This window comes from Ceratotherium simum, chromosome 14 (assembly GCF_057802395.1).
Source record: "Ceratotherium simum simum isolate JZ-2026a chromosome 14, ASM5780239v1, whole genome shotgun sequence".
Lineage (NCBI taxonomy): Eukaryota > Metazoa > Chordata > Mammalia > Perissodactyla > Rhinocerotidae > Ceratotherium > Ceratotherium simum.
In genome coordinates, this window is record NC_141913.1 from 15,539,093 (window position 1) to 15,564,236 (window position 25,144).

At 42.7% G+C, this 25,144-nt stretch overlaps 1 protein-coding gene across 3 annotated transcripts in view; it reads left to right on the top strand.

The window, feature by feature from the left end:
- The window catches only part of LAMA3 (laminin subunit alpha 3), a 248,035-nt gene that overhangs the window by 210,660 nt on the left and 12,231 nt on the right, over positions 1-25,144 (top strand). For all 3 annotated transcript variants that reach the window (XM_087439074.1, XM_087439073.1, XM_004421001.3), the window contains 13 exons: positions 431-601; positions 2,302-2,453; positions 2,617-2,779; positions 3,221-3,354; positions 4,190-4,334; positions 7,034-7,153; positions 7,531-7,664; positions 13,514-13,631; positions 14,016-14,156; positions 16,014-16,153; positions 16,917-17,048; positions 18,145-18,298; positions 22,762-22,931. In XM_087439074.1, the coding sequence (XP_087295200.1) occupies positions 431-601; positions 2,302-2,453; positions 2,617-2,779; positions 3,221-3,354; positions 4,190-4,334; positions 7,034-7,153; positions 7,531-7,664; positions 13,514-13,631; positions 14,016-14,156; positions 16,014-16,153; positions 16,917-17,048; positions 18,145-18,298; positions 22,762-22,931 (1,874 nt within the window). The remainder of the gene's footprint in view (positions 1-430; positions 602-2,301; positions 2,454-2,616; positions 2,780-3,220; positions 3,355-4,189; positions 4,335-7,033; positions 7,154-7,530; positions 7,665-13,513; positions 13,632-14,015; positions 14,157-16,013; positions 16,154-16,916; positions 17,049-18,144; positions 18,299-22,761; positions 22,932-25,144) is intronic.

Sequence of the window (25,144 nt, forward strand, 5' to 3'; positions counted from 1 at the left end):
TCCACTGGGGGTCTTGGAACATATCCGCCCCCAGATAAGGGGGGACTACTGTATTATATATCTACTATATGCCAGGCATCCTGCTAAGTGCTTCCGCCCATATTAGCTCACGTGCACAAAAACCTTCTGCGGTTGGAATTATTATTACGATTATTATTTCTGGCACAGAGAATTAAGTGCACTTCTCAAAGACCCCTGGCTGATAAACAGGAAGAACATGAAAGCTTTATTACCCAGCTCCTGAAACAGTTTCATGAGTTTATAATCCAGGTCTAGGAGATATTCACACTCCTTTGCTCCTTATCATAACAACTTGGGAAAGGCTGATAGATAGTTGAAAGGAGTAACTACAAGTCACAAGCTACCACTCTGAGCATACCCACTTTCCTCACCATAGGGTGGTTAACATTGTGGATCTCGTCCCTGGCAGGTCGCTGTCCCCATGAGGTTCAATGGTAAATCTGGCGTTGAAGTCCGGCTGCCAAATGACCTGGAAGATTTGAAAGGATACACATCTCTTTCTTTGTTTCTTCAACGACCTGACTCAAGAGAAAATGCGGGGACTGAGAATATGTTTGTGATGTACCTTGGGAAAAAAGATGTAAGTACTGCTTTGACATTTCTCTTGTTTTTAAAACAGAATATGGTTTTTGAGACATGTGACACAACTGTGTCACTGTCATTGGCACAGCAGGAGGAGAGCCCACCAACATGTCAACAAACTCCACCACCTCTGATGGTGCCATAAGGGGCCTCTTGTCAATCACAGATTGTTAGCTGCTGGCAGATCTAGAGGCCTTGCCCTATGGGCCCAGCACATGGGCACATGTGTGTATACACGTGAGCACATACACATCTGGAGTTAAAGATCTGCCCTTCTCCCCACACCACCAGGGCAGCAATATCAAGGCTTCATGGGAGTCAGCAGTAGTTCTTCCTCGCAGAATTGTAACCCCATCCTCTTCCTCAGAAGGCCCAGCAGCATACCCTTCCTCAAGTCTATGGGGTGGGGACCATTGTGGATGAGAACTGGAGCCAAATGAAGCCTCTCCTGCCTAATTAATAAGAAATCCCGTCACCTCATGTCTTTGTAATTCTAAAGTCTTTAAACCACTACCATTACAGGCATTTCGAAGGGTTTGTTTTAGCTTTTAAATCTCTTAAAATACTTATCTTCAATTTAAGTATCAGAGGAAAAGGTAATCGCTGACCGGGTTAGGATACAGTGGTTGAAAAAGAAATGTCTGAAACATAGCTCTTGAAACTTCTGGCCATTTAGGGAATGGTTGGTTGTCCCTAGTGGATGCTGTATTTAAAGATTCCTAAAATAAACACTTATTAATCACTCTCTCATGATTCAAGATGCTGGTACTTTGTCAGCTTTTTTTGATATGACTTTTTGCTTTATTATGACAAAATGCGCGTTACTTTATTCCTTCAATAAATTTATACCATATACCTACTAGGTGCCACACCCTGTATTTATGATAAACAAAAATTTATTTCTTGAATGTATTTAATGTACACTTAAAAATGATTAAAATAGGGGCCAGCCTGGTGGTGAAGTAGTAAAGTTTGCGTGCTCCACTTCAGTGGCCCAGGGTTCGTAGCCCCAGATCCAGGGCACAGACCTACACACCGCTTATCAAGCCATGCTGTAGCAGGCGTCCCACATATAAAGTAGAGGAAGATGGGCATGGATGTTAGCCCAGGGCCAATCTTCCTCAGCAAAAAGAGGAGGATTGGCAACAGATGTTAGCTAATCTTCCTCACCAAAAAAAAAAAAAAAAAGATTAAAATGTCAAATTTTATGTTATGTATATTTTACCACAATTCTAAAAAATTTGTTTCTACCTCAAGGTGCTCACATGCTAACATGGAAGAAAGGTACATATGTAGCTGACAGTGATAATATAGGGTACTGGGTGTTATAACAGAGGCAGGCACAAAGTGTTAAGAGAATGTTCTATGGTGCGGGGAGAACAAAAGTGGCTTACCTCTCTTACCAGACTAAAATCTAATGGAGACCTGAGTCATAACTGGTTCATCTTTATGGCAAGTGCTTGGAAAATATTAGTAGACTGAGCGAATGGGGGAGTGAATAAATGAACGCAGCATACAATGAGCAAAGACAGCTCAGACATTGTTAATTAAGTGTTCTGTCTGTATTATTCTATACAAGGAGGCACATCATTTATTCTGTCTGCTGTCCCCATTAGTATTTGAAATGTACTCTCTTGGGATGGAAACTTGAGACAATATAGTGTGCAGAGTGGTCTGAGGTGGTCTTTATGTCTCCAGGCCTCCAAGGACTACATCGGCATGGCAGTCGTAGACGGCCAGCTCACATGTGTCTACAACCTGGGAGAGCGTGAGGCTGAACTCCAAGTGGACCAGATCTTGACCGAGAGTGAAACTCAGGAATCCATTATGGACCGGGTGAAATTTCAGAGGTACGAGTCTGATAGATTACTGCTTTGTGTTAATTTGACCTACACTCACCAAATTTCCATTGTGTGTGTTGCTAAACCCCATTTTTAGTATCTTGGCTTTGCTTTCTTTGATTTTTGCATATATTTTTTATATAATTTTATTATCTAATTTATTTTTAAACAGAATTTATCAGTTTGCAAGGCTTAATTACACCAAAAAAGCCACATCCAGTAAACCAGAAATGCCTCAATTCCATGACATGGATAGTGGGAATAGCAACACACTCCTCAATTTGGATCCTGAAAATGCTGTATTTTATGTTGGAGGTTACCCACCTGATTTTAGAGTAAGTGTAAATGTTATTTCACTGAGTGAAAATATTTAAATTTTTATTTGGTATAATGACCTCATATCTCTATTTTAATTATCAATTGTATATAAAATGGATTTAACTATATATATTCTTAAAACATATCCAGTGATAATAGCTAACACTTATTGAGTACTTCCTATGTGTAGTGATCTAAGCTTATATATATTAATTTAAATAAGCATAATTATCATCCCCATTTCACAGATGAGGAGACTGACACAGAGAGGTTGAATAACTTGCCCAAGGTCGTACAGCTAGTAAATAACAAAGCAAGGGCATCTGGCTCCAGGGTCCACATTCTTAACCCCTGTGCTTTATTGACGGTTCAAAGTGATAGAGCTGTGCTGTTTCTTGGTCAACCCGATCATTGTCCTTTGTTCAATTAGCAGAAGTTTTTTTGTTTTGTTTTCTCAGCTGCCTAGTAGACTGAGATTCCCTCCATACAAAGGCTGTATTGAATTAGATGATCTCAATGAAAATGTTCTGAGCTTGTACAACTTCAAAAAGACTTTCAATCTCAACACAACTGAAGTGGAGCCTTGTAGAAGGTAAATAAAACCAGAAACTAGTGTCTCTGTAACTGTGATGTTGGTAACTTGCAGTTATATTACATATAATAAAGAGATGGGCCAGTGAGATGCTGTTGATGTCGCTGGTAGCTTTGGGCCGTTAGTTCTTAAATTATGCTTGCATGCGACACTACTAGTCCACCCCTAAAATCTAATAATGGCAGTCTTTTCCTCATTTGTATAAAATATCAGATTGATAAATAGGGTTGTCTCAATTTTGAAAAAAATAAATCTTTCTTAAAGTTTTGGTGGCTCCTACCACAAAATATTCAGTATTATGTGGTACCTGATTTAGGCACAAAATTATCTATTTACAGTAAATTAAAAAAAAAAAAAATAGGTCCACAAAGTGCTCCAAGACTTTCTAGGTCCTCTGACACCTGGACCTATTTGAAAATTGCTGCCTTGCGCTCCTGACCTTCCGTATAGTTAAAAGGATTTGGAATACTCTAATATGGGACAGACTATTCATTACGCAGAATAAAATTATATTTCAAGTTAACAATTTCTTATGTTTCAAGATCTTCAGCTGCTAGGCCATATCTTCCCAAGTAGACATTTCCAAAAGGGACTCTTGACTATTTTCTTTCTTGAGCTAGGGTTTGATTATCACAGAATACAAGATCACATCCCGGAAAAATAGCTGGCTGTTTTAACATTTTAAAGATGTTTCCTCTTCTTTAACAAAATCATGACAGCTCGATTGCATATGCTTTGCTCCGTTTTTCAGATAGCAGCATCTCATATTAATAAGCACACTTGCGTGGTGGTCCTTTGCTGCTGTGTTCTAACTTATGATAATTGATGTTAATAGGAGAAAGGAAGAGTCAGACAAAAATTATTTTGAAGGTACAGGCTATGCTCGAATTCCAACTCAACCAAATGCTCCTTTCCCAATCTTTGGACAGACGATTCAGACCACCGTGGACAGAGGTTTGCTGTTCTTTGCAGAAAACCAGGTAATCTATAACAAGCATCCAAATATGTCTATTCACTTGAGCAATTTGGGGGTAACTAGGTTATTATAAACAACCCACTAGATCTGAAAAACAACGTGCAAATGTTACCTACATCCTTTCCCTTGGACCAATTCTACCGTCTTTGATGTGGGATTGTGTGTTTTAATGAGGCAAGTAATCAGGAATTTGAGAACATGCCACCAAAATGTGGCATTTTCCCATCTATTCTCATTGTCAGTTTTATTCTTTGAAAACTACTGTTTGCCTGATAATCTTATTCTGCCTAAAAACATGTGAAGACTTCCTGGGATCTCTGAGAGCTAAACTGTTTGAATTCCTACTGTTTGCATCTTGGTCCAACTCTTGCGAGGCTGGGTGGGTTTGCCTCTTTATCAGCCTGACCCTTGTCTTCCCAAGAATGGAATCTCTCTGTTTTCAAGCAGCTGAGGTTCCTGGAGGCCATTCTTGTCTACTAGTTTAGAAAAGTCCAAAGTGAGTCTGCAAGTGATCATCAGCACCATCTGCCGGTAGATGGGCCTGGCGTTGACTGCTCCTGAGAATAGACCCTTCTGTAGTGGCTCCACAGGTAGCGTTTCTGGAGAAATGTGGATGAGCCCATGGAATCTCTGTCTGAGAACATAGGATTGATAAGCAGCTTAGGATTTCACCAGACCCTTCTCCCTGCAGGGTGGGAACACAGACCTGGTCCAACTCTCCTCTCTGGGGTTGGTCTGGACCCTCCAGGTGGGTCAGTTCTGATGGTTTGAGAAGGTCCCGATCTGCCTGGAAATGCAGAGAGCTGAGAAGTCACACTGCATCTTCAGGACAAGGCAGTTGTTTTCCAAAACAAGGTCGTCTTTGTACTACATTTTGAAGTTCTTGGAGACTAAGAACCAGAAATACTGCTTATACTGGAAGAAAACTTACAAAATGCCATAAGTAACCAGATAAGAGAAAATTACCTAGAGTGCTGCTGTCCAATAGGAGGGCTCATTACTCTCAGTTTTTCTGTTGTTTATGAGTAAAATGCACCCTAACTGTCTCCCAAGGGCAAGGTTTAGGATCCAGATAAGGACTGATTTTCCTTTTAGATAAGGACTCTCCCGAAGACTACAAAGAGAGGCCTTCCTGTCATTAGGGAACTGGGAAAGAACAAACCTTCAAACCATACATGACAAATTCCTCAGCTTATCTTTCCACTAGAGAAATATGCCTTACACCTGTTGTGGGGATGCAGTAACGACCAAGACAGACATGGCTCCTGCCCTCAAGCACCTTATATTCTAGAGGGGACTACACATTAAACAAAGTTATGCTCATTAATTGGTCAATTAACTCATCACAATGGCGATGAGTGATATAGAGGAGAAGTTTGGGGTGAAATGAGGATGTATAACAGAAGGTCTTGAGCAAAGGATGCCTAATCTGAGATCTGGAGGACAAGTAGAAGACGGCATTTGAAGGGGAAAGGGCAGCAGGGTGATCCATGTGAGGGGAGGGGTGTGAAGAAGGCCCTGAGATGTGAGGGCAGGGAGCACTCAGGGACACAACAGCGGCCCGCGGGTGCCTGGGGCACAGAGAGCCAGAGGGAGCAGCTGGGAGAAATGCAGCTGAAGAGGGGGTCAGGAGCTCTGCTAGGGAGTTAGGGCTTTATCTTGAGAGCAAAGGAGAGTAACGGGCTCACACTGGCATTTTCAAAAGACCGCTCTGGCTGCAGAGTGGACAGTGGATTCGAGAGGGACATGGGGAAGACGGTGCATTATTGCCGTGCAGTCCAGCTGAAGAAGTTGTGGCTGAGACTAGGTGGCAGGAAATGGAGAGGGAGTTAAGAAATGGGAGAATTGACAAGATTTTGTTGGTTGGGGGAGAGAGAGAGGGAAGGATCAAGAATGACACCTAGCATGTTTGTGGCTGACTCAGCAAGGTGATTAGTGGTGAGAGAGAAGGGAGGCGAGAACAGTGTGAAGGGCTGAGTCAGGCTGGGCATGTGGGAGGTATGTAGACCATAGGTTCTGTTTGAGGTATCCTAAATTTGAGGTATCTGTGAGTCATGCAAGCAATAACAATAAAGTAATCAGATGTATAGGCCTGGCCCTGAAAAGACAGGTCTAGGCCATAGGAAAACACGGGGGCTTCCTAGGCTCATACCTGAATGGGAGCCACAGGGTGACTGTGACCACGAGGCAAAGAGAGTGGTGGGAGGGAAGAAGAGGTCCTTTGTGGGACCTCCAAGGAGCCCTCCACACTTAAAGGGAAGGTCGAGGGGGATGACCCAGCAAATGAGGCTGAGACATAGGAATAAGTCAGAAAACAGGTGGTGGAAAGTGCCTGGGGTTTAAGTGAAATGTATCTCTGTCCCAAAGGTAGCAGTCATATTTTCAAATGATATTAATGATCTGTATCTTTTCAGTTTCCTTTTGCGTGCTGGTTACAGATTGTATGAAACAAAACCATGATACTAGCTAGCATTTATTGTGTCCTTCCTGTGTGCCAACCGCTGTACATGAACATGACTTATAATATTTAACCATCACTCTCAGCCCGGGAGTTGGATATTACAGCGCTGTTGTCCTTTTGACTAAGGAGGCAGAAGCTACAGAAGCTGAGAGCAGTCTGTAACTTGAGAGTAACTTGAGTTCCAGACTCTAGATCTTCTTTGGTCAAGTCTTCTGGTAATCTGCGTTGTTTCCATGCTCCAGGATCGCTTCATATCTCTAGATATAGAAGATGGCAGTCTCCTGGTGCGATACAAGCTGAATTCAGAGACATCAGAAAAAAAAGGAATTAGAGTCCTCATAAACGACGGGAAAGATCACACGGTACATCCTTTGAGTCTGTTTACTTGAATTAAGTGTCCCTAGTCCTTTAAAATTAAGTCAGTGCCCCAAACACTTTTCTGTTACCAAGTGAACTTGTAGTATTAACCAAGGGACACATCCTTTTAAAATTTGACCGTCCGGGCATGAAATATACAAAATATATATGTCATACATAAAAAAATGTTAATTTCAAATGGAAACATTTCTATTAAAATGTTTTAATATTATATTTTTATCCAAAAGTGCTGCTGTTCAGAGTCTTCCTACCGTGTATATACATGAATCTGAAGGAAGACAAATCACAATAGCTCTGAACTACTGTGAATAGGATTGTTTTATTTCCCATTGCTTGCTGATTCATCTGTCATTTATTTCAGATTCAGATCAAAATTGGAAAAGCCCAAAAACGTATGAGGATAAATGTGGATGTTCAAGACATTAAAATTGAAGGTGAAATATTTGATTTCAGCACATATTATCTGGGAGGAATTCCAATTTCAATCAGGGAAAGGTAAGATGATATGGGGTTTTTTTTGGAAAAAAAAAGCAGCAGATTGCCTCTCTTAGTAGTTATGATCGCTACTGATAAGTCTACGTTGTTAAATTCCAACAAGTTGGAAAAGTTAACTTTTCAGTATTAACAGTGTTAGCCAACAGAGTAAAACAGGCTATGAATACTGGATAATGGGACTGGCCATTTGAAAGAGGGGCTAAATGGGGGAACTGTGTGCCGCCCCCATTGTCATTCTTGGGAGGAGAATAACCACAAGGAATATAGTCGGTGTTGACAATGTGCCAGTTAGAATGGAGGCTGTGGCCCTGGAGTCCTTAAAGGCAGGATTGGAGAGCACAGGCAGTCCCATGGCCTGACAAGCAGCATGGGTGCTGAAAGCTGGCATTGCTGCCTTCAGGAAGCATCTCCTAGAATGTAAGGCACATCTGTATTACCTGCCCCCTTCTATGTTATCAAGCATGGAACAGGTGCATAACTGTTTCTTAGATTAATAAATACAGGAATGGATTAAATTAATTTGAAAAGAAGTAAATCTTAATCTGAGTGAGAAAAAAAACACTTCCAGAATGTACTTAAAAACAACTTTTACATTTTGTTAATTTGTTTATATCCTACAAAAAGGCTTTTAGGTAGCTGATGATAACATGTGGAAAGAAGATATCCTGGAAGGGTTAGTACAGCCTCATGACTAAGCTAAGAGCACTCCCAGCTGTTTGTTTATGATTACTTTTATATGAGATCTGACTCAGCTTTTTTCCTAATTTATCAATCAGTTGGAAGGAGTACTAGGTGTCATTTATAAGATGTGTACAAGTATTCTTTCTTCTAGAATCCTTATACATCTGAGCATCTGTCCATCCTTAGTAAGGAGGCACTAATCTTTGCTTTCAAGTTGTCAGGCTTGCCCCTAAAGACAAACATGCAGGTGAGAAAGCTTAGCACTTGAACAGAGTTTGAGAGTGAATGTCTTTACTCCTTAGATTCTTTGAACTAGGAAGGATCTCGTAGATCATGGTATGTACCCTCTGAATCTTACAGATGAAGAAATTGAGAACCAAAGAACTGATATTAATATTTAATATCATCAATATTAAATAGCAATTGAACCATGAATAGCTAGTTATCAGTGGTCAATAATCTTGATTTTATTCAATTAAATATAATAAAATAGAGTAATTTAAGGTAGTCAGCACTCCTGCCCACATCTGAGGTTCTCATTTGTTCATTAAACAAATACTCATTGAGTGTCTAGGACCTCAGGTAATGTGGCGGGTGTTGGGAAGACACTGATGAACTGGGCAGAGCCTCAAGCATAGGGAAAGGGAGACAGTAGAGTGTGAGCAGTGCCACGAGAGGGGAAGCTCAGGGTGTTGGGGGGCAGAGAGGGAATCTAATCCAGTTGGGAGCATCAGGAAAGTGGGCTCTGGCTAGATCTGAAAGATGCTAGCCATCAACATATGTGAAGAGCAAAGAGCTAGAGAAAGTGTGAACTTTCAAAGACCTGGAGGACACCATGAAGCAAGCCAAGGATGACGCATGGACTGATGTGGGAAGCAGGGGCCAGACCACAAAGGATTTTGAAAGTCACAGTAAGGAACCGTAGGGGGCACTTTAGCAGAGAAAGGACATGATCAAATTTGGGTTTTCAGTAGCTCACTCTGGTGCAGGGCAAAGATTGGATTAAGAGGGAAAAGGGCAGAGGCAGGTAGAGTGGTTGGAACACGAGTGTGTTAACAGAGGTGAGAGATGAGGCTGGCCTAGCCAGGGAAATGGCAGTGCAGATGAAGAAGAGAGAGTAGATTCCCAATATATTTAGCACATGAAATGGGCACTACGGCATGGTTGCTTGGGTTGGGGAGTAAAGGAGAAAAGAGCTCAAGAACAACACCTGGTTTCTGATCTAGCACTTGGGCAGATGGAGAGTGCCAGTGGAGAACAGGGTGATGAGGTCGGTCTGAGACAGGCTGAGTTCCAGAAGCCCGAGAGAGAGCCAGGTGGAGATGCCCAGAAGGGGTTGGACACAAGGCCTGGACCTCTGGAGAGAAGTCCAGGCTGGAAAAGGGTGAACAAAGCTCGGGTACAGGTGGGCACTGAGGTTATGGGGGCAGGTGGGCTCACTCAGAGCCGTGAGGAGTTCTCAGAGGCAATACAGAAGCCACTGGTCAGTGTTTTGCATCTGTGGTGTCAGCGGAAGGCCCACAGACAGCGATGTGGGTGCAGTCAAGCAAGGTTTACTAGAAAAAGGTAGTGAGTGAGAATCAGAAGAAATGGTTCTAGTTTTGGCTGAGCTATCGAAGAGTGGTGTGACCTTGGGTTAAGTCAGCACTCAACCTTTCTTTACCTTTTCATCTCTATCCATTAAAGAAATACATATATGGATATAGTTGTACATACACATGTAGATATACATATGGAATTTGCCTAGTAATCTGTCTTAGGGTCTTCTAAACAAGGGACTGCTTCCTTTTTCTGGGCAAGTTTATGCTTAGATTTTTTATTAAAATCGCAAGAATAGGGAAAATGCAGGGGATAGAGGACAGTCAGAAGATTTCACTGGGCTTTTACTCTCTCATAAGTAAAATGCTAAGCAATATTCCACTGTTTCTGGCCCTGCCTCATCCCTCTGATGAAGTCCCTGATGGTCCAGAGAGTCCTGAAACCCCCTCTGACATGGGTCACTGTGGGGATGAGGTGGGCAGAGAGGAGTTCTACTGATAACCCATAGCCAAGCTCTGTGGGGGCAGCCAGCAATCCTTTCAAAAGAAGAAGGCGTTCTGACCCCTGGCATAAATGGAAGGCCCTTATAGACAGTATGTTCTTAAACCTAATGTGGAGTGAAGCAAGCTAGTGTAATCTCTAAGTAAAGCAGCTTTGAAGAAGAGATTTTGTAGGTATTCTGTTTTCTCCTCTCTGTGGTGCACCTTCTGGATCTGGGAGACCCAGATCTTGGAGTGACTTGTTTAGGATTCTAGTCAGAAGTCACAGTCTGTTAATCCCATCTGCTTTCCGTGAGAAGAGAAAGTCATCCCTGATAATGCCAGAGGATCTTAAACCAACAAGAAATTGTTCCTGAGGACCTACATCATTGTGTCACAGAGTATAATAATAAAACATCAAAACGAAAACAATTTGGGGCCGGCCCTATGGCGTAGCGGTTAAGTGCACGCGCCCCGCTGCTGGCGGCCCAGGTTTGGATCCCGGGCACGCACCAATGCACAGCTTGTCAGGCCATGCTGTGGTGGCGTCCCATATAAAGTGGAGGAAGATGGGCACAGATGTTAGCCCAGGGCCAGTCTTCCTCAGCAAAAAGAGGAGGCTTGGCGTGGATGTTAGCTCAGAGCTGATCTTCCTCACAAAAAAATAAATAAATAAAATAAAAAATGAAAACAATTTGAGAAGTAAAAATCAGTCAAGGATCTATTGGACATTTACTAAGTGCCCAACAGAGTTTGGCATTACATTTTGCACTTCCTGCCTTCTGAAATCTGCCTGTAGTGTGCTTGGACCTGGCTAAGCTTTGTGAATGGACTGGCCCACGAAACGCATACATACCCCAGTGTACTAACCCATTAATACCACAACTTACACCCCTACAAAACCACATTCCTCTAGCAAGTGTGTCCAGCTCTTGCATCCTGGAGTGAACGTGGAACTCTAGGTCCTCAGATGAGCCGGAGTAACAAGAATGCCCCAAAATGGTGGAAATAAATCTTCCATCCTAACATCTCTGCTGTGGGTAACTAGAAAGAGTCATGATCATTCTAAGTGCTGTGGGTCCAAGAACTGTGTAAGCGTAAGGAACAAGGACTTTGAGTCCCACTAGCTTGTGTGACACACTGACCACTTAGATCCCAGTGCTGCCGCTTTCCTGCTGTGTAACGTTAGGCAGTTCCCTCACCTCCCAAGCCTCCTTGCGTGGTAACTACGCGTCTCTTGGTGAGTGTGAGGATTCAGAGTGAAGGAGTTAGCACAGTGCCTGGCACATGGAAGTGCTCAATAAATGTCAGATAAGAAAATATCTCCCTCAGAAGGTTGTTGTGAGGATGGAATAACAGTACCTTGCCCAAAATAGGTGCTCCATATCTGTCAGCTGCCCTCCTTTCCTCCTTTTCTTTTCTGCCACTTTCTTCTTCCTTCGACCTATGTTTTATGAAAAGAAGGCATCAGGAGATGTTGATGGGTCTAAAACATGTTGGAACCCAGGAGAATGGATCTAAATATAGATATAAATAGACAAGCTCCAGGAATTAATATGAACGTTCCCCCTTTCCTGAGGCAAAAAGCCATGTTTATAAAATAATTAAGCTTGTGCTGCAGTGCCAGTGAGGATTCACTTTTAATGAAATTTAATTTTATGCATATTACATGTAGCTTAACTGTTTATAATGAATTGAATAAAAATGAATGCTTTGTAGTTTTCTTAGTACATCATTTGTTTAAGAAACACAAAGATTTGCCTGGACTTCAGTCAGTTCGTGTATGTTAATGTTTTATATGAAATGAGCTCTAGACAGATCCAAAAGTCAATCAGAGGGGAGATGCCAAGGCAGCCACCGAGGAAGAGCTGCTTTAGAAGTTGCTCTTGTCATGATGGAACTGACATACCATCTCACACTGAGTCCTTGCTCTGCACCAAGCACCGTTTGAGAGTGTTACACAGATTAACTCATTTAAACCCATGACAACCCTATGAAACAGATCAACATAGTCCCATTGTATAAATGAGGAAACAGAGGCACAGAGAAGTTAAGTCTCGTGCTCAGGCAGCAGGGGCAGGACTTGAACCTGGGTAGTCTGGCTCCAGAGCCCACAGCTCTAGGGCAACACTATCTTGGTTCTCAGAAACACCTCCTGAGTGTTCACGACCACTTGCCACATATGGTTCCAGGCACTTCCTGTGCATTAACTTGTTTAATCCTCACACTGACCCTTTGCCCAGGTTGCACAGTTAGGAGGTGGTAGATACAGCATATGAGGCTGGACAGAGCTTTCCATTGTTCCGTCTTGGCATTGATTAAACACCAAGCCACATTGTTCCTAATTGACTAGAACCAAAAAGAAAGTTTGTTTCTTCTGAGTTTATAGTGGGTAACTTAAAAGTGGACAGAAAAAAAGAGCAAAAAGTTTTCTAGAGCATTCCTGACTCTAACAAATTACTTATCTATTAAGTTATTAATATATATTTATATAATATTTATAGTATTTTGATTTATTAATATACTTCCTATTCACCATGCACTACCATGACTCCAGGAGGGGAGTGGGAGAGCAATTCTAGATACTGTACATCTTCTATGTCTCTATACCTTTTGGGGACACTGGCCGTTCTTCTAGCAACATTATTGTATTCATCTTAAAAGCTTAGACTGTAATCACATAGAAAGGAAGTAGATTTTCCCAGCATCACAAAATAAGTAGCATTGTAGAAATCCCATGAGAACAGATAACCATAAAATATGAACTTGTTGAGCCAGCCTGGATGGCCTAGTGGTTAAAGTTCAGCGCACTCCACTTCTGCAGCCCAGGTTCAGTTCCCGGGCACAGAACCACACCACTCGTCTGTCAGTAGCCATGCTGTGGCGGCAGCTCACATAGAAGAACTAGAAGGACTTACAACTAGAATATACAACTATGTTCTGGGGCTTTGGGGAGGGAAAAAAAAAAGAGAGAGAGAGGGAGATTTCTAACAGATGTTAGCTCAGGGCAAATCTTTCCCAGCCAAAAAAAAAAAAAGCCAAATATGTACTTGATTATGAGTGAGAAGTAAGAGAGTGCAGTGTTTCAGCTCCAGTTCTCAGGCAAGCCTGGTATGATACACCTCTTCCCTTTTATGTATCCCAAATCAGGTTTAACATTTCTACACCTGCTTTCCGAGGCTGCATGAAGAATCTGAAGAAAACTACTGGTGTCGTTAGGTTGAATGATACTGTGGGAGTAACAAAAAAATGCTCAGAAGACTGGAAGGTAAGTGAAGAGTTCAAAACCTTGCAAAGAAGTACTCTACAACCGACCCATCTTCGGTATTCATTAACACATCAACTTTTGACTTTTTTCTGGTAGCACACAGTGTTATGATGAACTGGCTCATATACATTCCCCACATACTTGCAAGATACAGAACCTCTTCAGGTTCATGTATTGAATTTGTAGGAAAGTAGAAATACCAACTATATGCATAAAAACTTACATATGATTGGTAAATTATCATGCCCAAGGCAAACTCTGTTTCTTCCCAGGGCTACGTAAATCACATGAATCAGGTCAGGTGAAGTGACTTGAGTTAAGATACTGTATTTCAGCCGTGAAATGATTACAATGCTAGTAATTTATTCCATGTTTGCATTTCAGCTCGTGCGATCTGCCTCCTTTTCCAGGGGAGGACAAATGAGTTTCACCAATTTGGACTTCCCATTGCCCAGCCACTTCCAGGCCTCCTTTGGCTTTCAGACCTTTGAACCCAGTGGCATATTATTAAATCATCAGACACGGGTATGAAATATTGCATGCATATTGAACAAGATTTAAACCTGACTCAAAGATGTCAAATACAATAGAGAGATTTTGGAGGTAAATTAGTTGGGCATTTTATCTATCATCACACAGTAAATGCTATTGTATGTTTCAACCGTGGAAGTTATTCCCATCCTGGGGTAGGTCCTAAAAGAAATCAGGCTTAGAAAGTACATTATAGTTTACAGAATTGAATTTTTGTGTATTCGTGGACTCATTTTCATTCTTTTTAGATATATTTTATCAGTTAAGGTGAATTAGAACTGTTATAAGTAATAATGTAGCTTAAGGTTTTAGATCTAAGAAAAAAATCAGAATGTATCCTCATTATTCCTTTCAATTCCACAAAAGAAGTTCTTCAGATTCTTTTTTTGCAGTAGCTAGTTGGGCAATATTTACATCTGGGGAATGAGAGAAAATGTAGTCCTTTGCTCTTTGTTCATATACAACAGAGCCACAGAAATTCTCTCAAGGAGGTACCATCTCTAACGTAAGAAGAGTTAGCTAATGTGGTTATGTAGGCGTAGAAGTCAACTAATACTTAGAAATCCCCTTGTGGAATGAGTGGGATTTTAAAATAGAAGTAGAAGCAGAGCAGTGTCATTCTTGGATCTGTTTGTTAAGAATTTCCGAGCACAATAGCCATCGAGTCTTTGTTGAAACGAAGAATGGTAGCTGCCTCTGTGGCTATGTCATATTAGAAGGCCTCTCCTCTCTTGATATCTTTGCTTATCAGCCTTTAGACATCTTTTTTTGAAAACTAGCCCTGAAGAAGCCCATACTAACATTTAGATTGTGAGAGTGGCTTTTCCGTCAAAGCAGAATGTTTTGACCTAGCTCTTTTGACACCCAACACGTGTCTCCTCATGACACCCAACAAGTGTTCCCAAGGGTGGGGACACTTAGTACACAATACACAAAATGGTCAAAAGCAGACAGAAGAACTGGCTTATCAACAGATGAGATCATGTCCCATTCTGGACAATACGGGAGTCCTAGAACTGTCTGAGGAACATTGCCCTCAACTTCCTAATGGGTTAGCTAAGAAATACGTATCAATTAGCATTCTTTTACCCAGTTTATAATGAATACTGACAACTCAAAAAAATCAACATAAAATAAAACTGACAATGATTGCAACCACACACTGTAAAAATTGTTTTAGACTAAAAGCTCACTGAAGAATCACATCTTGTTGAAAACTGCAAAAATTGTACGTGGTGGGAAAAAATCAACAAAATTAAGATGACAACTGCCAGAACTACACTTATTTTTTTATTAAAAATTGACAGAAAGAATCAATACATCTTGCCAAAATTTAGATCTGCTGAGTTTGACATTGGAAAATTGAACTTCCTAGAAATTATGACCAGAAAATTAAAAATTCGTAATGGCTGAAGAGAAGATATCATTGTTATAATCATATATGAAAAAAATTGATAAATCAAGTCTTCATTGTAAAAATTATTCATAAAAGAATTGATCATGATGAAAATAACTTCAGCAGAATGAAAGTGAAAATAGAAAAATTTAGAAATGGTTTAACTGTTTTGTATAATTGATGGAGAAATTAAATTAATTTGTGATTGTAGGTCCATAAAAATCTTTTGACAAATTCTCAGTGTTGAATTGATTTGCATAAGATTTTTATATTCGTAAACATGATGTCAAAATATTCAAAAATAATCTTTAGACAAAAATAGCAAAATCAAAACATTTGAGTTAAAACATCCTGACCTTTTTACATAGTTTTGATCATAAATTAAGTATTGATACATTTGTAATCCTTAAATGCAAATTAATTGCATTGATGGTTATATTCTATGATGATTTCAGACAAGTAGCCTGCAGGTCACCCTGGAAGATGGTCACATTGAACTGAGCACCAGGGATAGCAGCAGCCCAATTTTTAAATCTCCTCAGACGTACATGGATGGTTTACTGCATTATGTATCTGTAATAAGCGACACCTCTGGGTGAGTGGAATGGCACTTCTGCCAGAGCTCTAAGAATTTTAGTTTATTAATTTAATGGAATTTTCTAGTATCGTTTTTGTGAAATATTTGTCCTTGATGCTGACACTATTTTACTAGTAAGACTTGGCCTTCTTCCTGGTTCTGTATTAATTTCCTCATTAAACAAATCAATCAATCAACAGTTGGATGGGTAAATAAATTGTGGTACATTCAAAACAGGATAATGAAATGGGAGCAATGGGAATAAAAGATCTACAACTATATATGACCACGTAGATGAACCTCACAACGTAATGCTGAGCAAAAGAAGTCACACACAAAAGAGTTCATCTCCTATGATTTCATTTATACAAAATTTGAAAACAGGCAAATTAATCTATTCTGTCAGAATTCAGGTAGTGGTTACCCTTGGAGCAGGAGGAAGGCTAGAGATGGAAAGGGAGCCCCAGGCGGGGTTCCTGGCGTTCTGGTTGGTGCTTCTTTATCTGTGTGCTAGTGATGTTGGTGTATTCACATTGCAAAAATTCATTCAGCTGCATACTTAAGATGTATGCACTTTCTGTACATATAGAATACTTTAATAAAAATATGTGCAAAAAGGAATACATGAAAAAAAATTAAATGCTCTTTAAAAATAAGTCTAGTTTAAGGAGTTATTTTAAGTAAAAGATATTGAATCTGAGTCGAGGTCAGTAAGTTGACCGCAGGGCAGGAACCTTCCTTCCAGCAGTCTCACTCTTGTTCTGATTTCCTCCTCTTTCAGACTCCGGCTTCTCATCGATGACCAGCCTCTGAAAAATAACCAAAGGCTACAAGGCTTCGCAAATTCCCAGCAATCCCTGCGTCTGGGCGGGGGTCAGTTTGAGGGCTGTATCAGCAACGTCTTTGTCCAGAGGTGCGTGCCCTTTTCTGTATGTGTGGCCAACAAGAACGAGAATGGCCTGCTGACAGGGAAGGCGTATCACTGGTCTGTTAGCAGAGTCGGATTCGTCACCACGTGCTGCACACGGCTCTCATACCACCAACTCTCCAAACAGCCCCTTGGACAAGATACAGACATTAAAAACAAACCAACAAAAAACGCCTGGGCCCAGCCTGCCTTTGTAGGAGCAGCTTTGGCACATAACCTTGGAAAAGGTCTAATTAAAATTAACTTTCAGGTTATGGCCCTGAAAAATATTCACACTGAAATTTTATTTCATTTTAATCAAGATTACGCACTTAGATTTAATCAGCGCTTCCTGGTTTTCAAGGCCAAGGAACTGCATGGACCAGTGCAGCGCCAGGAAACCACATCCCACAACGGGGAACGTGACCTTTCAGAGAAAGTGGAGCCTGGTGCTTGCATGCAAATGTTTAAACGTTCTTTCTTTTGATACAAAATGATCATTTTTAGATAAGAGGCAAAACACTCCCCGGGGCAGAGGGAGGGCCCAGGACTGGTCATGAACCTTGGACAGCCTATCAGGAGCTTGTGGGCTCCTGTGGTCCATCAAGGCTCGGACGACAATCATAAAATAAAGCAGAGTATCTGTGAGACTTTCCTGCTTAAATGCAGTAAGATAAATCCTTCCAGATACTCGCTTTCCTGATGTTCCCCATCATCCTGGATCATCAGTGCCCATGTTTCTCCTCTCTGCATATTTCATCTTCATATTTCTATATGACACCCATCCCAAAGAAAGAACTATAGTATTCCGGCTTTGCCACAATCCTGGCCATTCAAAAAGAAAAAAGAAAAGTTTGTCAAGCCCTTCTGCTGGCAGAGCACGGTGCTGGGTATTTCAGGGAATGCAGAGGTGGGTACAGCACATCCTTGTCCCTCATGAGCCTAGTGCCCCCTCTAGATGTAGTGTACAGGTAGGAGATGAAAGTTTACCCAGAAACCATGACAGCAAAATGTGTATTTTTGAAAAAAGCTCTTCTCGCCAATGCGTCTGTCTGAATGTGTCCGAGTTTGGCAGCCGCTTTCTTTTCTGCCCTCATTCCAGGTTATCACAGAGTCCCGCAGTCCTGGATTTGGCCAGTAAATCTACCAAGAGAGGGGTGTCTCTGGGAGGCTGCAGTTTAAACAAACCACCATTTCTAATGTTGTTTAAAGGTTCTTCAAAGTTTAACAAAGCCAAGACTTTCAGTATCAACCAGGTAAGTGTCAAAATCTTACACTGGGTTTTGATTCTTTCCAGAGGATTCTCATAAGGGAATCCTGCCTCATGGTAGATGTTGAGGGGGGGAGAGCGAAGGGAGGGCTGTAAGATCACCTGATCCCATGGTGGTCACTGCCTCCAGGATTGATGTGTCATCGACAGTTGGATTACACCAAAATGTCAAAGTGGTTTTCTTTTTAGCTTTTATTTTGTATCTTGATGAAAATTTGGCAATTTTTGCAATCATAGAACAAATAGAACCTCGACGTAGGTTTCTCAATCTCTGTAGCTGATGTCTTGCTCTTCTGACCCTTCTGTTGTGTCTCCAGCAGGTACAATGATTATCCCTACAATACAGGGGCCATGCCCCTTCTGCTCCCCACAGACACCCCTCTGTCCTGCCTCTTAGGACAAGACATGCACGCACCCAGGCCATGCTGAGACCAGTGTGGCTTGACCTTGACTGCACATTAGAAACACTTGAAGAGCTTTTAAAATCCCAACACTCAGGTTGCATCCCAACCAATTAAGTCAGATGCTCTTGAGCTGGGTCCAGGCAGAGGAGTTTATAAAGCTCCCGGGTGATTCTAATGTGCAGCACTAAGAGAGGCTGAAAGAAAATGAAATTCCTTGTTTGGAGGAGGGGAAGCATCATAATGAAATAAACAGATTTAGAGCTTAAAGGATTCTTGACTCTGCCTGAGGTCAACACTGTGACCTCCCCATGTCTGAGGTTACAATTAACATGATTAATGGATAACACTGAGCGCTTCTGATGTGCCGGGCATTGCACTAAGCTCTTTAAGTGGATTTTCTTACTAAATCCGCAAGTAACCTTGTGGGAGAAGTACTATTACCAGCCACATCTTACAGAAAAGGATGCCAAGGTTTTGAAAGGTAAGCAGTTTGCCCAAGCTCCCTCAGATGGAGGTGGAGTCGCAATTCAAACCCGGGCATCCTGACCCCAGAGCCCATGCCCTCTTAAGAGCAATGCACTCCTAGGGCCGGCCCCGTGGCTTAGCGGTTAAGTGCGTGCGCTGCGATGCAGGCTGCCCGGGTTCGGATCCCGGGCGCACACAGACGCACTGCTTCTCTGGCCATGCTGAGGCCGCGTCCCACATACAACAACTAGAAGAATGTGCAACTATGACTTACAACTATCGCTTGGGGCTTTAGGGGAAAAATAAATAAAAAAAAAAAAAAAAAAAAGAGCAATGCACTCCTGTTCACTTGTCACTTAACGTCAACCACATGCTGCCTGTCTGCCAATACTTCCCTGCGGCAGAATGATTTGGGGCAGTTGAATAGATAGTACATAATAAGAAATGTTTTATGCTATTAAGAAGAAATATACTTCATAAAGGGTTGTCATTTTACTGTTATGAAAAGAACATCTTTAGAACTGGCCTATCAGGAATGTAGTCGTATATTCATTTTTTTTTTTACTGTAAGTCTGAAAGTTACTGAGAGACTAAATTAGCACAGTGATGGTGGAGATGGAGAGAAGGAAATGGATTCGAAGCTATTTAGAAGATAGAATGTACAGGACTCAGAAAATAATTGAATGTGGGTGGCAAGGGAGAGGCAGGAGTTAATATAATTCTGAGGCATCTAGTCCGGTTACTGGATGGGTGGAGATGCCATTCATGCAGATGGGAAAAGGACAAGTATTTGGAGGGAAAGTGAATGAGTAGAGTTTGTGGCATATTGAGTGACAGGTGCCTGCGGACATGCAGGTGGATAAAGCTGGCAGGAGACTGTCAGGGGTCTCTGAGTGGGCCTCAGCAGATAGGGTGGGACAGAGGCTATTGATATGGGAGATGCCGGTGAACACACTATTTAATCTTCCCCAGGTCTGTCCAAGCCCCCAGATTAGATGCAATAAGACATTACTTCTGCCTCCAAAAGCCCAATAGCAGAGAGGAGGCAATAAAGCTTTGTGGTTAACTACTGGGTGAGCTTTGGAGTCAGACGTCCTGTCACTTATTAGGTGTGTGACCTTGACTGATTATTTAACCTCCCTGTGGGTCTATTTCCCGCAACATAAATGAGGATATATAATAGTAATATCTCATGGCGTTGTTGTGAGAGTTAAATGAAGTAATAAACACAAAACACGTGGAAAAGTGCCTGGCACATGGTAAGCATGCAATAAATATTAGCTATTATTATTATTATTATTATTATACACACTAATAACCTAAGTAAAAAGGAGAACATGCTACAGGAGTGGTGTGGCAGGAATTTTCCTGGAGGAGGTGATACATGAACTGGGTCTGCAGGAGGGGTGAATTTAGACAATGAAGATTGTTGCTGCCTGAGCAGAAGCCCAAAGCTGGGAGGCAGGATGTGGGTGGTACTCATAGGTACGAGACACTTCACGTACATTCTTTTGATCTTCACAAGTCTTTGTACTGTCGCTTTCAGTTCTCACCACACCCCTCTGAGAGCAGAATAAAATGCCAACTTTACAGGTCAGGAAATTGAGTCTCAGAGAGGTTAAAAAACAAAAACAAAACTTGCCCAAGAGCACCCAGTGAGTAAATGGTAGAACCAGAATTCAAATTTAGGGCCGTAGATCCCAAAGAACGTGCTCTTCAAGCCATATCATGTGGCCTCTACAGGCTTGGAAAGCTTGGTGAACAGGGGAAATTTGATGGAGAAAGGAGAGTGGGGGAGGTAAGTTTGGAATTACATGCTTGAGCCAGATCAGGCGAACCTCAGATGGCCTGATGTGATTTTGACATTTTTCTATAGTCAACGTGAAGCCATTGAAAGGAGTACTGTACGCCATGTTGAAAGATTAATAAACTGGCAGCAGCTTGTGGGATGGTTTGGTATAGGAAAGTTTTACAGACAAGGAATCAAACTGGCAAATGACTACAAAGGTCCAGGCAAGAGAGTCAGGGGCCTGACTTTCAGGGCAGAAGGATTGGGAGTGAAAAGTAAGGAGTGGAAACAAAATATGTCACAGAGATGAACAGAGGACATGGAAACTGAACGCGTGGAAGAGGCAAGGAAGGTGGGTGTCCATGATGACCAAGATGTGGGGCCTGGGTGCCTTAAAGGATGTTGGTGCCGTTAAGACAATTAAGGAAGAGTTGGTAACAAAGAGTATCTATCAAAACTGTTCATCTTGACGTTACTGCTACTGACACACAAAGAAGAATCTTTCAAGGATGAGTGAGGCCCCACTGCTCTGAGCCCCAGGCAAGATGCTCCAGTAGGATCCAGGTTTGGCTGGATTTTAAGTGATTTTTAACAATTCATTTAACTTTCTGGTGGGTATGATTGAACATAGCAATGTGTAAGCATAGAATGTTTTAAATAACTGGTATCAAGTTTGCTTTCTGAGCACCCTATCCAGGAATCAGGTCAGGGAGGAAAACCTAATCTTGAAGGAATTTGAATTTGTTGGGAAACCTTTAGCTGCTAGCTCCAGAAAACTGAATGCAAAATGGCTTAAACAGTAATGGGATCTAAAGTGTCACAAAATGGACAGTTGGGGATAGGTGGGGCTTGAGGCCTAGCCCATCAGGACTGCATCTGCTTCCTCACAGTCGTCTCAGCTCCACCCTGCGTGGTTCCAGGCTTCAAATCGTCATGGGACAGCGCCCAGCACCAGAAGTGCCCATCTGCTGGCTTGCTTTCTCCATTAGAAAGGAAAAGTTCTCAGAGGCCCCACCCGCCTACTTCCCCTCAAGGTTCATTGGCCAAGAGGGGGTCACATGTTCGTGCCTGAACCAATCCCTAGCTCAGCAAATCCCTACCTTTCGCTTTGGTGAACAGAGATCCTCACTGAGCTCTGAGCCCCGTGGGAGAGGCGTAGACACATCATCAAAATCTGGGCTCTGCAGCACAGAAAAAAGAGGGAAGGGCTGGGAATCTCGGTTTCTTCCAACAGTTTTTCTAGTCACACTTGATATTTATTATGGTTGTTTTTCTGTGTGAAAACTCAGTCCTATTCAAAAATGCAAAGCATCGTCCAGCTCAGGACAGACTTCTGTGTGGGGGTAAACTCTGAGGAAAGTGGGGACAGGCTGTGGTCCCCCCACCTTCTGTTGCCTGCTCTCTGTTTTTTCACTGCCCTGCTGTAAAAACCCAAGTGAATGGCCCAGCGGGGAACTGGAGGGTTGGAGGCTCCACGTTCCACTGGCTGGCTGTGCAGGCCTCCATGCTGCTGGCCAAATGCTGGCTCTCTCAAGGAGAGCTGTGGTTCCTCCGTGGTGGGGAGGGGCTCTGGATATCCACTGGTCCCAGGAGCAGCAGCAGTCAGGAAAGAGACCCGAGCTGTGTAGGATGGGAATACCATGCATCCTCCCCAAGGATGAATTCATGTCTATTGAATTCATCTCCTAGGATCGGAAGTAAAAACTGAGCAAGGCATTTAGCGAGATAAGCATTCTTCACTCTTTCGCCTGATCGCTAGCTGTCCTAATTTTTGGCTTCTCTCCCATGCAGCCATTGCAGGACACACCAGTGGCCTTCCCGAGGAGCAAGGAGGTATGGCGAGATGCTCAGTCTTGCCCACAACCTCCCCAGGCCCAGGCCAGTCACGGAGCGCTCAGGTTTGGTGACAGTCCCACCAGCCACTTGCTATTCACACTTCCCCAGGAGTTGCTGAAATCCAGGTATTTAATTTTCCTGCCCCCATGCCAACTCAGAACCTGACTTTGTGCTTCTACCCCAGGGCAGGCTAGCCCACATGACAAAATGCACCTGTCACTAATGAAGGTGGCACTACCGCTTTTGTGAAAAGAGGTGCTGGCCTGCACAAGAGACAGAGCATGACTGCCTGAGTGTGCTCCCTCCCCACAGCTGGAACGCCCATGTGACTGTGCAGCTCAGAGGCTGAGACAATCAACTCGGCTCTGGTTTAGAATTGACGGTGTTCTAAAAATAAGGCTGATATTTCTTTCCAAAGCTGCTGCTTATTTCTATGATAAATCACCTTTCTTCTCCTGCATTCTATAGTCAGAGGAAAATCATTCTGGTAGGTAGACTCGGTGCCAGATAAATCATTTTTAGAGAGTACATGTGGACTTTTTGTGCTAACAAGTTGCATCATTTTTGGGAAGGAGGGAATGAGCAGAAATACTGATTATGTCAGAAAAAAAGTAGAAAAATAAAGCTTGTCTTTTTTATGTGATTTGAAGAAGACATAGATAGAAAGGCGCCAAAAATTCCTTTATGACTTATCTACAGAAGCAGAGTTGCCCAGGGGTCAAAAAGACCTGGTTTTAAGACCTGGCTTTGAGTCCCACTCAGCTGCTTGCTGGCTGTGTGACCTCAGGCCGTATGCCCGTTCAGGTCCTTGGGGATGCAGCTGTCAAGATGGAATTAGATGTGCAAGAGATTTATTGTTCCTGTGGAAGATACAGGGGGAGGGAGCAGGAGCTGGCCGGGAGAGCGTTCAGCTGAGACTGGGCCTGAGGCCTGTGAAAGGAGAGGGGAAGGAATGTGGATCGGGTAGGAAGAACCTCAGACAGCCGTGGGGCTCTGAGAAAGTCAGGCAGGCCTATGAGGCATCCACAAGCAAGGGTCACCCCTTCGAAGAGTCCAGTGTTGGGCATAAATGGCCCCGCTCTAGTTCTGCTGCTGAGCTCGGTCCTTGGCTGGTAGTCACCCGTGTGCCACTGCAGACCCAAGTGGAGGCTGGGGGCTGGCAGCCCACTGTGCCCCCGGCTGGTTCTCCTGAAGGGAGCTCTGAGTGGTAGCTCCATGGCTGCCACTGGACTGTTGTTCAACTTTCTGAGCCTCAGCTTTCTCTCCATAAACTTGGCACAATTATGCCTGGCTCACCTGTTTTTGCAAATTGCTACATCTCTTTGAACCTCAATTTTCTTATCAGTTAAGTGGGGATGATAATGCTTTCCTTGCAGGGAGGGGAGAGAATAGCTTGAAACATGCTGGTCCTTGGAGGCCCACTCAGTAAGCCAAGTGCCTGCATGAAGGCCAGAAAGGGGAAGGGCCAAGCTGAAGGAGAGCGCCTGTGGCAGCAGCTCCACGTCTCCAGTTGTCGCATGGAAAGTCTTGGGATCCCTAATTTGCCAAAACTGTGCTAGTGGGAAACCAAAGCAGGTGGCAGAACTGGTGTCCCTCTCAGTTATCAGCCCCTCCCGGGGCTACCTCTTGGTAGGGAGGCCCCACTCCTGTCACTGCTCTCTTGGTCAAGTTACCCTTAATGACAACAGTCTCCCTGCGGGCGCTGCCCTGGGCTACCCTTTTCCCAGCCTCCGCTCCCTTAGCCTCCTGGGCTCTGCAGCTTCTCCGCCAGCTCTGCCCTCCCCCCACCCTCCGCAGCCCCATTCTCTAGAGCACTTTCTCTCTTAGCACATTCAATGTAGTGAGTTATCTGGCTTCTGATGATTCAACTCCAGCACCTTCTCATCCAGCACTAAATTATATGTAATAGATGAAAAAGGTAACATTTTTAAAGGGAAAGTGAAAAAAATAGTCATCAGTAAATATAATTTTTAAATCATTTTAGTTCCAAGTATTGGAACTAAATACAATACAATCACAGTATATTTTCAGGATGTTGCAAGATTTGGCCTATTCTGTTGGTCTCATTCTGATTTATAGTCTAGCAATTTTTCCTCTCCTTTAAAACACTGTACCACTATTTTAACCTTTTGGTGAATGTATACAAATGCTACTTGGTTCTCTGTCTTTCTTACCCTCCTACCCTCCAACAATGAAGAGTCATATCTACAGTATCACGTGCTGGGATTTGAATCTACGGCTGTCTTTTTTGGGTGTTAGTCTTTTCTGAAAGAAAGCTGCTTTAAGAAATAATTCTGGAAAGCAAATGTCAGGTCTGATACCCACGCCCACATATGTC